The 15001-nt window shown below is 37.2% G+C and overlaps 1 protein-coding gene across 1 annotated transcript in view; it reads right to left on the bottom strand.

Annotated features, from left to right (window-relative positions):
• Positions 1-6356, bottom strand: part of LOC138930752 (sodium/hydrogen exchanger 2-like) — a 72004-nt gene extending 65648 nt beyond the window's left edge. The window contains exons 1-3 of the mRNA XM_070291194.1: positions 6058-6356; positions 2492-2955; positions 1711-1961 (exon numbers count right to left, since the gene is read on the bottom strand). Of these exons, the coding sequence (XP_070147295.1) occupies positions 1711-1961; positions 2492-2955; positions 6058-6313 (971 nt within the window). The 5' untranslated portion in view covers positions 6314-6356. The remainder of the gene's footprint in view (positions 1-1710; positions 1962-2491; positions 2956-6057) is intronic.
• Between the last annotated feature and the right edge of the window lie 8645 nt (positions 6357-15001).

The raw sequence follows: 15001 nt of genomic DNA, 5'->3' as shown, positions 1-15001 counted from the left end.
TGTGACCTAAATTTTGGAGTTCCATTACTTAATCTAGTGCTTTCAGCCTAATTAATTTTCCAATTAATACAATATCTTAGGAAAAGATTTTCCCCAATACTTTAAATCATACTTGTGCTCTTCTTTTCCAACTACATCCAAAACAATTTCACTTTAAGTAAGACAAAGTTTTGCATATAACACAAAGTTTATAAAGATATATATATATTTAAAGGATATTTACACAAGTACCTTTTAAAATAACAAAAATGCATATAAAGTGTTAGCCTAAGATGGTCTGAATTAATCATTTAATTATTTTGTTAAACTACCTCCATAAAAATAAAGGAAGGTCTTTTTTCCAATATCTTTAGCAGTCAAAAGGAAAAAGATTGTCAGATATGACTCTGAAAGATTCTCATATTCTTAATCCAAAATAAAATATATTAGAGTTATAAGAAAGTTAAGAATCAAGAGAGTTTCAGAGGAAACAAGTAATTCTGACAACATTGTTTTCCCTGTTTCTTTATTTCAGGACTCGCCACATTGTCAAGTTCTTTAAAAGTGCAGGGTGCTCAAAAGAAGGAAACCACTTAAATGATACTATATTAAAACTTTGGAAAATGTCCTAGATTAAAAGAATGTAAATTGCCCCATCCAATTCCTTTTTTGGCTTTTTTCTACGTCTTTCATTAATAGTAATACAAACAATAAAAATCAAAGACAATTTAAAACACAAACTACATCTCTCAACCAATTAAAATGCAATCACCCAGATGCTAGATAGGTTGCTTTCAACCTAGAACGTTTTATTTAAAACAGACTAACTTCAATCACAATTTTATGACATTTCTCATGTACAGTAAGTCCTTTGAGAACTAAGAGTAACCTAAAGTCAAATGGCATTAGTTCTAAAGAACTTAATTTTGGCAAAAACCATCACAATATTGTAGTTAGCCTCCAATTAAAATAAATAAATAATTTGCTTTTTTAAATATTAATCTTTTCTTTTTTTCTTTTTCTCTTTGAGCTTTCAGAAAACATGTGTCATTTGAAAAAGATAATGCATTCCATTTCTTTTAAAAACACAGAAAGTAGTGATCTATCTAAACCCTAGCGCAAAAGCATTTAGGTGTTAATACTTACCATATGGGCATTTAGCCTTATAAGCTAGATATGAGGTACTATCATCATTGGTTAAATGCCAGTGATAGAGAAGAGAAAAATATGGCATATGTCATGGTTTACAAAACAAGTCATAAAGTTATTTTTTATGGCAGAAAGTCTATCTATATAAGAGCTAATGCCAAGTTTATTGATATAGTGTGCTATCTAATTACTTACCACTGGAATATTACTGGGTTCAGATACACTAATCCATTAGGAGAGTAATTCTCCCCTGCAAAGAGAGGAGTGCTCAAGGTAGCCCCATGCCAAATTCTCAGCATTTTTGTTATGCAATGAGAGTCCTACTGACCCCCAATCCCAACACAGGCAAGATAGTTGAGATGTAGACATTTAATCTCTACAGGGAGTCCATGAGCTTGACAACAGTAACACTTGCAGTCCTATGATTAAGTGACTATTAGAGGTAACAGGAAATCATTGAAGAACATAAATGGAGGGTCACCTTCCATATTTAGGAAATGCAATTTCCTAGATTTCTAGTGGAAAATAAGAATCAATTCCTAAAAGAAATTCAATAGATCAAAGACTTGTCCAGATACTTACGCCACAATACCTGAGAGATGGAACATTTCAGCTGTCAGGTAGGAGAGATAACTGTATAAGAAGACAAAGAGAGGTTCGATGACCCGGATGGTCTTGGTAAAGCGTGTGGTAAAGGCAGCAATCATGCCAAACAAGAGCCCAATGAAAATGCCTCCTATTCCAACCAAAAAAAACTTTCCTATCCCAGCCAAAATGTCCAATGGTTCGATAGATGGCATTTCAGAGAAAGATTTGAACAGCTTATAGAGCACCTGCATAAAAAATAAAAATAAAATAAAAAAGATTAGAGTGAATTTACCAATTAGGAAGGTCTCAATTTATGCCCTTCTAATTTGAGGTTTCTCAACTTTGAAGTTCTTCAACTCCCCATTTCCTTCCCAATATGAGTTCCTAGAAAGCTTCCTTATATCAAAAGATATTTCTACAGATCAGTATTAAATTATGCATGATTCTGCTTTAAAATAGTCTGATGGGCTATGAATATATCCTTTATGGCTAAAATATTCTTGTAACATGACTAGGAAGACTGTGACCCCAGAAGGCATACCCTAATTTTCTCTTAATAAACTGATAAAGGTTAGTATAGTATCAAAGGAGCATTTTTATTTTTGAAAACATATTAATTGTGAGTAAATCATATTATCTAAATTCATAACCTTATTCCTAGGACTAAATTGTTCAATCATGATCTAAACTAGAATTAAATTATTATTTAAATTTCAAGGGTGAGCATAAGGGAACCTGATTAATTACCATGAAAACTCATGTCTAGGATACTTACAACAGTAACAGCATCATTAAGGAGGGATTCTCCAAACACCAAAATGTGAAGCTTTTCATTCACATGAATTTCTTCAAATACAGAGAGTACAGCCACAGGATCGACTGCAGCAATCAAACTACCAAACCAAAGGTTATGGAGCAATGACACATCTTCAAGGTTGAAGAGCTTCACCTGACATATGCCATAGAGGGAAAGGCCTATTCCAAATGCATTCCACATTGTTCCAACTACAGCATACAACAGAATGGTTCCTATGTTTTCAAAAAATGGCCGACTGGGCATAAAATATCCTGCATCAAGGACTATTGGTGGAAGTAAATACAAGAAAAATATATCACTGTTCATGACTGGTGGGGATTTGTCATTTAAACTGTAAATTAGTCCTCCCATGATGAGACCTACAAATATCAAAAGGCAGCTTTCAGGTACAACTGCGGGTATCTTATTATAGAGATGAAATCCTAGAAAAGAGAAAAAAATAGACTAATAAACATCTTTATTATCCTTATATGTCAGCCTTCTTGTCAAGTCTTATGATTTCAGAAAAATAGCTTCTCAGTCATTTTACATTTTAATAATGACTTAATAAAGATGCAGAGGCATGAGTGAAGACACTTTACTTTATGATGGGAAATATTTACTAATAGAATTAAAATATTCATAACTAACAGCAAGTTTATTCATATGCCCACTGAATCATTTTCAAATATGAGTATGTATTCTAAAATAGAAACACACTTATCAGCTTGCAATGTTCTTCTGCTTTTCTCATGATCATAGTTAAAGACATCAGAAATGACAACCATAATTCAAATGTCTGCTTTGAATAATAAGAGTCGAAAAGGGCTTTAGTAATCATAACTGATTCTTCACTCATAAGGAATCATAATTATTTATAAGGAAACTGAGACCAAAGAAGTGAAGCTACTTTTCATGGCTGAACAGTAAGTATGTGGTGGAGTTGGGATGATAACCTAGACAGGTATCTTGACTTTTAGCTCAATGTTCATATAATTACCCAAAACTGTCACTTAGTCTGATTGACAGATATGGGCTTACATAAATGCATACTACTGAATTATCAAAATACAATCCCAATTATAAAGTTTGTTTTTCATAGAATGATATGTTTCTTTCTTCCCATGAGGGAAATACAGCCATCTCTAGCAACCTACATGGCAGCAGTTCTCTGTTTTATGCTGTATTCTTTTTCCTCTGCCCACCTTATATTCCACATCATCATGCTCTAACTTACATGAAGCCTGCAGAAAATTACTCTAATTATCATCAATCCTCTCTATTATAGAAAGGACCTTAATGACCATCTAAGATAATCCATTCCTTCCTGTCTAAGCCAGTCCTCACCAATACACTGCTGAGATCCTTTTCTAATATATGTTAGATAATTTGACTACAATTTTCTCAAGGATTGAGGATAGTTTTTACAATAATCCCTTAGCACATTGCTAGCACATAGAAATAGCTCAACAGATACTTATCAAATAAATAATGAACACATTTTAGAAAAGAAAGCCAATTGGTTCCTATGCTAGAGTTTATTTCGAAATATTTTCAAAAGTGCTCTCACGTATATGCTTCTATTTGATTCTCTCATCAAACCAACAGCAAAGTGTTAGTCACTCACTTGTGTCCAACTCTTTTAGACCTCATGGTCTGTAGCCCACCAGGCTTCTCTGTCCATGGAATCCTCCAGGCAAGAATACTGGAGTGGATTGCCATTCCCTTCTCCAGGGGATCTTCCTGACCCAGGGATGTAACCCAGATCTCCTGCATTGCAGGCAGACTCTTTATCATCTGAGCTACCAGGGAAGTCCATCATACCAAAATAGCAATGTAAATACTGTTATTCTCATATTAAAAATGATATATATGAGACAAAGAAGTACTTTACTTATCTAACACATACTTATTGAGTACCTATGTGCCAGGCACTGGCTCCTAATTTGAGAAAATTTTAAACAGCTCATAGTAATCTTATCTTTCCACTAAACCATGATGTGCCCTTCTTTATCCTCTACAGAATCACTTATTTTCTCTAGGCATTGAAATAATTTGAAAACTTCCCATGGGAAGGATGGGGCCTTATTCATCACTGTAGCCCCTGGCCCCAATATAATTCTTCACACATAAAATGTATTAAAAAATATGTGTTGAATGATTGCTAACAAGGAAGGCTTTTTAAATTAATTAATTAATTAATTTGGTTAGCTTTTTAAATTTACATTCTCTTACAAGGTCACAGAAAAAAATTATCTGTCAGTGATGGTTCAATAAATTCCTACTTTAACAAATGGGAATGGAAGACTACTGGGAAGTCCCTTTGCCCTATCATCCTGAAATTAACATTTAATTAGGCTATTTAATATAATCAACATATCTAATAATATAAAAATAATTTAAAAGAACCTGAACCCTAATAATCTTAATTATTAACCCTAACAATTTAAAAGAATACACAAATGTTCTTTATTATCACCCAAGACAGTATATACTTCTAATCAAGGAGGCATAAAATGAGCTTTTTAGTTCCATTTTGTTGAATTTCACAAAGCATCTTCTCTTCCTGGGCCTCAGATTTCCTATCTACAAAATGAAGGAGTTGGATGAGAATGATTTCTCAGGGTTTTTCCAGCTCTGACAACTTATCATGCTATGAATCTATGGATTTTTTGTGTCCTCATTAAATAATATATGTCATGAATGGTAAAGCTTTAGTATATATAGTCACTAAAATAAAACTTTGAAATGCTGAACATGATTTATTTTAGAAAAAAGATTAATTTTAAAATAACAAAATTCTATAGACTTTGAAGTTTTCCTGACATTGCTTTTGTTCTGAACCTAAAAAAATGATAACTTTATCATAAATACTTTAACACCATCAAGGCAAAAGTCTGATAAATTATTAAAGAACATACAAAGGAAAACAGAATAAATCCCCTTAGGAGAATCATAAAGCTAGAAATTCAGGGTGTTCATAAAGTTGAAATAGTTAAAACATAACAGTTCTTCTCTTTCTGGATCTGGTCTTAGTTTGTGTTTTATCTTAAATTCTGAGTAATGGCATAAAGGCTTATCTTTTAAAAAATACAAAACGGACTTGTCCCATTTTGTTACTACATGGCAACTATAGCAAGCATCCTGTGAGGAAAAAAGGCTGTCTAAAGACTCAGATCAGTTAGGATCATTCTATTTAGATTTCTCTGCTCTCCCTTTTAAAATTATGTCTTGTCTGCTCAACCCTTGAACAACTGGGACCCTTTGCAGTCTAAGTCCCTTTGCTGGGCCTATTTCTGCCTCCTCCCACTGGGAGACCACCAACATTTGAACATTATCACTGCAAGAAGGTTTGAGCTATGAAGATAAAGATAATTTTGGAACAGCTAAGGAGGAAGATATTCCAGTTTGCCTTTCTCTGTTCTATTAAGAAAAAGGTGCCTTTCTTAACATCTGGAAAAGCCCTGAGATCCCCCACTCACTCCGTGCCCCACTCTCCCTATTAGGCAACTCCCTGGGAAAGCCTTGGGAAATTCCTCACTTACCTATCTTTGCCAGAGAGGCTAACATAATCCATAGTGTGATCTCAAAAGGAGTCTGCACATGCTGGTAATCCAGGGAGAAGAGAAGTGTGTGAGCAGATGCCACCGAGTCATTATCCTGAATTCTTTTGGATCCCCAGCTGTCATTTTCTGCCCTCAGGTTCCAGTAGTGCAGCATGCTATTCCCAGAGGTTCCCAGAAGCTGGGAGCAGAGCTGACCCAGCAGCAGAGGCAACAGGAGCCCCAGCCTGTGAACCATCACCAGCTCTGCCAGCTGTGCTTGCTTAAGTATTTAATCTCCTTTCCAGCTGCAGCTGCTCGCAAATGTGGTTTGCTGTCCTTGACCCTTAGTCTTTCTGGCTAGTATTTAATGATTAGTGAAAATTTCAGCAGCTCCCTGGAGTTCCAGAAGAGAAATGATGGGCTGTGATTCCCTGGAATGAAATTAGAACCTGAGCTAGCAAACGGAGTAAAATGGAACAAATTCATTGATTGACATAGAAAAGGATCTTACCCCCAGTTCTAACTGCCAGGGGAAGAAAACTACTGGATCTGGATTCTGGCCACTTAGGAATCTATTTTCTTACTATAAAATAAATCCAATTCATAAAGGATATGGAAAAGTATTCAAGACGAATTATCAAATCTGCAAAGATTATCAAGGACTGTGCAAATGAGAACCCGAACTAGGATGCCAAATTTCAGCTGCCTCTTGGGCAAAACTCTTAACATTAGAGCTCCTTGTTTCCACAGAGAGAGGTGAAGGCATAGAAAAAATTAAATCACCTACTCCTAAAAATTCCAGGAGAAAAAAAAAAAAAATTAGTGTGAATAAGGGCCCTAGTACTTAAGAGCAGGATAGGTCAGTTCATTTCATTTCAGTCACTCAGTAGTGTCAAACTCTTTGCAACCCCATGAATCACAGCATGCCAGGCCTCCCTGTCCATCACCAACTCTTGGAGTTCACCCAAACTCATGTCCATTGAGTCGGTGATGGCATCCAGCCATCTCATCCTCTGTCGTCCCCTTCTCCGCCTTCCCCCAATCCCTCCCACTATCAGAGTCTTTTCCAATGAGTCAACTCTTCGCATGAGGTGTCCAAAGTATTGGAGTTTCAGCTTTAGCATCAGTCCTTCCAAAGAACAACCAGGACTGATCTTTAGAATGGACTGGTTGGATCTCCTTGCAGTACAAGGGATTCGCAAGAGTCTTCTCCAACACCACAGTTCAAAAGCATCAATACTTTGGTGCTAAGCTTTCTTCACACTCGCGCATCCATACATGACCACTGGTAAAACCACAGCCTTGACTAGATGGACCTTTGTTGGCAAAATAATGTCTCTGCTTTTCAATATACTATCTAGATTGGTCATAACTTTCCTTCCAAGGAGTAAGGGTCTTTTAATTTTGTGGCTGCAATCACCATCTACAGGAATTTTGGAGCCCCCCAAAAATAAAATCTGACAGTGTTTCCACTGTTTCCCTATCTATTTCCCATGAAGTAATGGGACCAGATGCCATGATCTTAGTTTTCTGAATGTTGAGCTTTAAGTCAACATTTTCACTCTCCTTTTTCACTTTCATCAAGAGGCTTTTTAGTTCCTCTTCAGTTTCTGCCATAATGGTGGTGTCATCTGCATATCTGAGGTTACTGAGATTTCTCCTGGCAATCCTGTTTCCAGATTGTGCTTCTTCCAGCCCAGTGTTTCTCATGATATAATCTGCATGTAAGTTAAATAAGCAGGGTGACAATATATAGCCTTGACGTACTCCTTTTCCTATTTGGAACCAGTCTGTTGTTCCATGTCCAGCTCTAACTGTTGCTTCCTGACCTGGCTATAGGTTTCTCATGAGGCAGGTCAGGTGGTCTCTTATTCCCATCTCTTTCAGAATTTTCCACAGTTTCTTGTGATCCACACAGTCAAAGACTTTGGCATAGTCAATAAAGCAGAAATTGATGTTTTTCTGGAACTCTCTTCCATTTTCCATGATCCAGTGGATGTTGGCAATTTGATCTCTGGTTCCTCTGCCTTTTCTAAAATCATCTTGAACATTGGGAAGTTCACAGTTCAGGTACTGTTGAAGCCTGGCTTGGAGAATTTTGAGCATTACTTTACTTGCGTGTGAGATGAGTGCAATTGTGCGGTAGGTTGAGCATTCTTCGGTATTGCCTTTCTTTGGGATTGGAATGAAAACTGACCTTTTCCACTCCTGTGGCCACTGCTGAGTTTTCCAGATTTGCTGGCATATTAAGTGCAGCACTTTCACAGCATCGTCTTCCAGGATTTGAAATATCTCAACTGGGATTATATCCCCTCCACTAGTTTTGTTCGTAGTGATGCTTTCTAAGGCCCACTTGACTTCACATTCCAGGATGTCAGGCTCTAGGTGAGTGAACACAACATTGTGATTATCTTGGTTGTGAAGATCTTTTTTGTACAGTTCTTCTGTGTATTCTTGCCACCTCTTCTTAATATCTTCTGCTTCTGTTAGGTCCGTACCATTTCTGTCCTTTATCAAGCCCATCTTTTCATGAAATATTCTCTTGGTATCTGTAATTGTTTTGAATATACCTCTAGTCTTTCCCATTCTGTTGTTTTCCTCTATTTATTTTTTTTCCTTTTTCAATATAAATGTATTTATTTAATTGGAGCATCAGCAAATGAATGGATAAGAAAGCTGTGGTATATATACACAATGGAGTATTACTCTGCCATTAAAAATAATACATTTAAATCAGTTCTAATGAGGTGGATGAAACTAGAGCCTATTATACAAAGTGAAGTAATCCAGAACGAAAAACACAAATACAGTATACTAATGCATATATATGGGATTTCAAAAGATGGTAACAATAACCTTGTATGTGAGACAGCAAAAGAGACACAGTTGTATAGAACAGTTTCCTCTATTTCTTTGCATTGATCGCTGAGAAAGGCTTTATTATCTCTCCTTGCTATTCTTTGGAATTCTGTATTCAGATGCTTATATCTTTCCTTTTCTCATTTGCTTTTTGCTTCTCTTCTTTTCACAGCTATTTGTAAGGGCTTCCCAGACAGCCATTTTTCTTTTTTACAGTTCTTTTCCATGGGAATGGTCTTGATCCCTGTCTCCAGTACAATGTCATGAACCTTATTCCATAGATCATCAGGCACTCTATCTGTCAGATCTAGTCCCTTAAATCTATTTCTCACTTCCACTGTATAATCATAAGGAATTTGATTTAGGTCATACCTGAATGGTCTAGTGGTTTTCCCTACTTTCTTCAATTTAATTCTGAATTTGACAATAAGAAGTTCATGATCCGAGCCACAGTCAATCCCAGCCTTGTTTTTGCTGACTGTATAGAGCTTCTCCATCTTTGGCTGCAAAGAATATAATCAATCTGATGTTGGTGTTGACCATCTGGTGATGTCCATGTGTAGAGTCTTGTCTTGTGTTGTTGGAAGAGGGTGTTTGCTATGACCAGGGCATTTTCATGGCAAAACTCTATTAGACTTTGCCCTGCTTCATTCTGTATTCCAAGGCCAAATTTGCCTGTTACTCCAGATGTTTCTTGACTTCCTACTTTTGCATTCCAATCCCCTGTAATGAAAAGGACATCTTTTTTGGGTGTTAGTTCTAAAAGGTCTTGTAGGTCTTCATAGAACCATTAAACTTCAGCTGCTTCAGCGTTACTGGTTGGGGCATAGGCTTGGATTACTGTCTTACTGAGTGGTTTGCCTTGAAAACGAACAGAAATCATTCTGTCATTTCAGAAATTGCATCCAAGTACTGCATTTCAGACTCTTTTGTTGACCATGATGGCTACTCCATTGGACCGAGAGGAGCTACTCCATGTTCAAGGTCAGGAGGGGTGGCCAAGGGGAGCTACCCCACTCTCAAGGTCAGGGCTGGCGGCCGAGAAGAGCAACCCCATGTCCAAGGTCAGGATGGGCAGCTGTGAGGGGATAACCCTCGTCCAAGTTAAGTAGAAGCAGCTGCGCTTTGCTGCAGCAGCCATGAAGAGATACGCCACGTCCAAGGTAAGAGAAATGCAAGTAAGATATTAGGTGTTGCAAAAGGGCATCAGAAGGCAGACACACTGAAACCATAATCACAAAAAACTAGTCAGTCTGATCACATGGACCACAGCCTTGTCTAACTCAATGAAATTAAGCCATGCCATGTGGGGCCACCCAAGGCGGGCAGGTCATGGTGGAGAGGTCTGACAGAATGTGGTCCACTGGAGAAAGGAATGGCAAACCATTTGAGTATGCTTGCCTTAAGAACCCCATGAACAGTATGAAAAGGCAAAATGATAGGATACTAAAAGAGGAACTCCCCAGATCGGTAGGTACTCAATATGCTACTGGACATCATTGGATAAATAACTCCAGAAAGAATGAAGGGATGGAGCCAAAGCAAAAACAACACCCAGTTTGGGATATGACTGGTGATAGAAGCAAGGTCCGATGCTGTAAAGAGTAATATTGTATAGGAATCTGGAATGTTAGGTCCATGATTCAAGGCAAATTGGAAGTGGTCAAACAGGAGATGGCAACAGTGAACGTCGACATTCTGTGAATCGGCGAACTAAAATGGACAGGAATGGGTGAATTTAACTCAGATGACCATTATGTCTACTACTGTGGGCAGGAATCCCTTAGAAGAAATGGAGTAGCCATCATGGTTAACAAAAGAGTCTGAAAAATATGTACTGGTTCCTTATAAACTCAGTGAGATTTCACCAGAGAGACTGACATACCAAATAGTTACATTTATTTTTGTATCATTGTACCTTTTTCACATTTATTATCCTCAAATTAAGCATGATTTTAAATCTGATGTCTTCTTTTCTATTGTTTTCCTTTGTCAAACTCTTTCCATAGATGTGGTATATAGATTACCAAATGAAATGGCATCACAAATTTAATACTTACTACATGTTTGCCTGTGGCAACTTGGAAAATATGCAATTAAAAGTGGAATGTGATGTAAGTTTTCCCTTATTGAAGTATGAGAGAGTCATTTTCTGTCTTACATAAGTAAACATGATTTTTATGCTAACTGAACAGCTTGTTTGTTGAACACATGGCCATTGAATACAAAGCATAGCCTTCTTCCTAACATTCAGAACCCTTCCTGATTTTCCCTTTACTCAGGAACTGGATCTTCCTGACTGTTGAATTCTGACCCCGAAGTATTCAGTCTAGCTACTCCCCCAGCTCCAGTAGATAGAAATGAGGGTTCTGGACTGGGAGATCCCTTCAAATGCAGCAAGCAGGGCCTCTCCTCCCCACTTCTGAGGCACTAAGTGTGGAAGGGGTTAACACTCTAACCTGGGCTTGACATCTCTTCAATCCTCCTGTTGCTCACCCCACCCATCCTACATTTGTTCAATTGTTTGTGCTTCTAACAGAATTTATTCCTATAATGAGGCTGTGTATTTTGCTATCCATGCTTTGTATTGTTTCTTGAATGTCTTTTAACAACATGCTAAAACTAAATAAGTAAATAAATAATAAAGAAACATGCGGATTGACCAGAAGTAAATAATGGTCATGTTAAAAGTAAAGATTAAATGCCTCCTGTTCCTGGATATCAATGCTGGTATTTCTTTGATGATAAGATTCACTTCCTAGGTGCCACAGCCATAGTGACTCGCTGTGTATGTGCTGATCTGTGTTTTTTTCAAACCTTGAAGGAATGTATTCCTGATACTTTTAATGTTATTTGTTCTGAAGAGATATAAAATTGTACTGAAAATCATGCTTCTCCAGAGAATTTCCCCAGAGTTATCTGAGAGGCTATCTTCTGGGCTACAGTTCTCAGTTTGGCACAAATAAAACTCTTTTCTATTTCTATTATGCATTGCTTGTTGATTATTTTCATCAACAAATGTTTGTGTTATTAGTTTCAAAGAAAGAATAGAGCCAATCTTAAAAAAGGAAAGGGCTTCTCCAGTGGCTCAGTGGTAAAGAATCTGGCTGCAATTCAGGAGCCACAGAAGACGCGGGTTCGATCCCTGGGTGGGAAAGATTCCCTGGAGGAGGGCGTGGCAACCCACTCCAGCATTCTTGCCTGGAGAATCCTACAAACAGAGGAGCCTGGTGGGCTACAGTCCATAAGGTCACAAAGAGTCAGACACTACTGAAGCAACTGAGCATGTACGCATGAACAAAAGAAGGAAAAGGTTTATGCAATATCTGTTTGAGTTATTTCCCTGAGTTTTCAGTGCTAAGCATCCACATCACACTGTCCATATAGTTAACAGTTGCTATTAATAATATACATATGAATCCCGTGGCATGTTGACAAAAATTATGAATTTTCTCTGATTACTATCGTATTTCTGAACTACATCTTTGTATTTGTCCCATAATATTATAAAATTCTTTATAAGCATTATTATTTTCCTATAAATGTTTTGTATTTTCAGCCTCTAAAATTGAATAGAACAGTTCAATTCAGTCGGTCAATCGTGTCCGATTCTTTGGGACCCCATAAACCGCAGCACACCAGACGTCCCTGTCCATCACCAACTCCCAGAGTCCACCCAAACCCATGTCCATCCAGTCAGTGATTCCATCCAAACATCTCATCCTCTGATGTCCCCTTCTCCTCCTGCCCTTAATCTTTCCCAGCATCAGGGTCTTTTCAAATGAGTCAGCTCTTCGCTTCAGGTGGCCAAAGTATTGGAATTTCAGCTTCAACATCAGTCCCTCCAATGAACAACCAGGACTGATCTCCTTTAGAATGGACTGGTTGAATCTCCTTGTAGTAAAAGGGACTTGCAAGAGTCTTCTCCAACACCACAGTTCAAAAGCATTAAATCTTCGGCACTCAGCTTTCTTTATAGTCCAAATATCACAACCATACATGACAACTGGAAAAACTATAACCTTGACTAGATGGACCTTAGTTGGCAAAGTAATGGCTCTGCTTTTGAATATGCTGTCTAGGTTGATCATAAGTTTCCTTCCAAGGATTAAGAGTATTTTAATTTCATGGTTGCAATCACCATCTGCAGTGATTTTGCAGCCCAGAAAAATAAAGTCAGCCACTGTTTCCCCATCTATTTCCCATGAAGTGATGGGACCAGATGCCATGATCTTAGTTTTCTAAATGCTGAGCTTTAAGCCAATTTTTTACTCTCCTCTTTCACTTTCATCAACAGGCTCTTTAGTTCTTCACTTTCTGCCATAAGGTTGGTGTCATCTGCATATCTGAGGTTACTGAGATTTCTCCTGGCAATCTTGATTCCAGCTTGTGCTTCTTCCAGCCCAGCGTTTCTCATGATATAATCTGCATATAAGTTAAATAAGCAGGGTGACAATATCCAGCCTTGGTGTACTCCTTTTCCTATTTGGAACCAGTCTGTTGTTCCATGTCCAGTTCTAACTGTTGCTTCCTGACCTGCATACAGGTTCCTCAAGAAGAAGGTCAGGTTGTCTGGTATTCCCATCTCTTTCAGAATTTTCCACAGTTTATTGTGATCCACACAGTCAAAGGCTTTAGCATAGTCAATAAAGCAGAAATAGGTGTTTTTTCTGGACTAAAGGTATGTAATTTAAAAAATTCATGGGGGATGTTGATGGATCTATTTTAAAGTGATGTACATTTTGAGCATTATGGCAAATACAGATATTTTTGATACCAAAGAAAAGTATTTTTCCTTTTTTTGTGTGTGAACACAATACAGCAAAATTATACAGTAAAAGTGGGAAAATGTTTTCATGGTAAATTCTTGTTTTAATAATCGTCACACTTGCCTGTCTTATAGAAAGCAAAAACTACATATAAATATGCATACATTGAAAAAGAGGGAGGAAAGAAGGGAAGGAAGAAAGAAGAAATGAAGGCTGATATAAGTAAGTAAATATTTCACAAAACAGAATGTGGTACTGCTACCATAGCTAACTATTCACGGAGAACACAGGTAATTAAAGTATGGGAGCCCAAGGCTATTAGATAAATCAATGACCCATTTTTCCTTATTTGCCTAACACCATCTAACCTAACAACTAATGATAAATCAATGACCCATTTTTCAACAAAAAAGGAATAATTTGAGGACACAATCTCACCAATACATATGTTTTTAGTATGTCAATGAGCTGTCTTCTTGAAAATAAATCTTTTTTTTTTTTTTAAGCAGGGCATAAATTAAAGATCTTGAAAAGTTAAAATTTAATTTTCTTGTAAATTTTTCCATCTGCAATTTTATTTATTATCATCCTATACACAGGATTTAGCTATTTACTTTATTTTCAGATCAAAGATAGCAAATTTGACACTAACCATTACAGGTGTCTCAGTGGTAAAGAATCCACCTGTTAATGCAAGAGACACAGGAAACATGGGTTTGATCCCTGAGTGAGGAAGATCTCCTGGAGTAAGGAATTGCAATGTGCTGCAGTATTCTTTCCTGGAGAATTCCATGGACAGAGGAGTCTGGCAGACTATATATAGTCCATGGGATCACAAAGAGTCAGATATGACTGAGCACACACTCACACACTATTCTTAGTAATTATTTTCCAGGTTTCCGCTAGACCAAGTTCTAGAGTAATCTTATGGACATGAGTTTGAGCAAGCCCCAGGAGATGGTAAAGGACAGAGAAGTCTGTTGTGCTGGAGTCCATGGGGTTGTAAAGAGTTGGACACGACTGAGCGACTGAACAACAACTCAATATTGGTGTCCCTCATTATCAAGTCTAGCCTTTTATAGAAGCAATACATAATGTGATTTTAGGATCAATGGAATATTATTTCCAGAAAAGCACCTCTCTATTATTTTCTGTTTTCATTGAAGTACAATTTATATTTAATAAAATGCACAGTTCTTAAATAATCAGCTTCATGTTTTGGCAATTTATATACACCTTTATAACTACCCCTCAAGGAAGATATTGAACCTTTGTCTCATACTACTTCTCAGCTTATCCTCACCTTAACACACAGA

The sequence above is a fragment of the Ovis canadensis genome, chromosome X (assembly GCF_042477335.2).
Source record: "Ovis canadensis isolate MfBH-ARS-UI-01 breed Bighorn chromosome X, ARS-UI_OviCan_v2, whole genome shotgun sequence".
NCBI lineage: Eukaryota > Metazoa > Chordata > Mammalia > Artiodactyla > Bovidae > Ovis > Ovis canadensis.
This window is presented reverse-complemented; position numbering and strand designations above follow the sequence as displayed.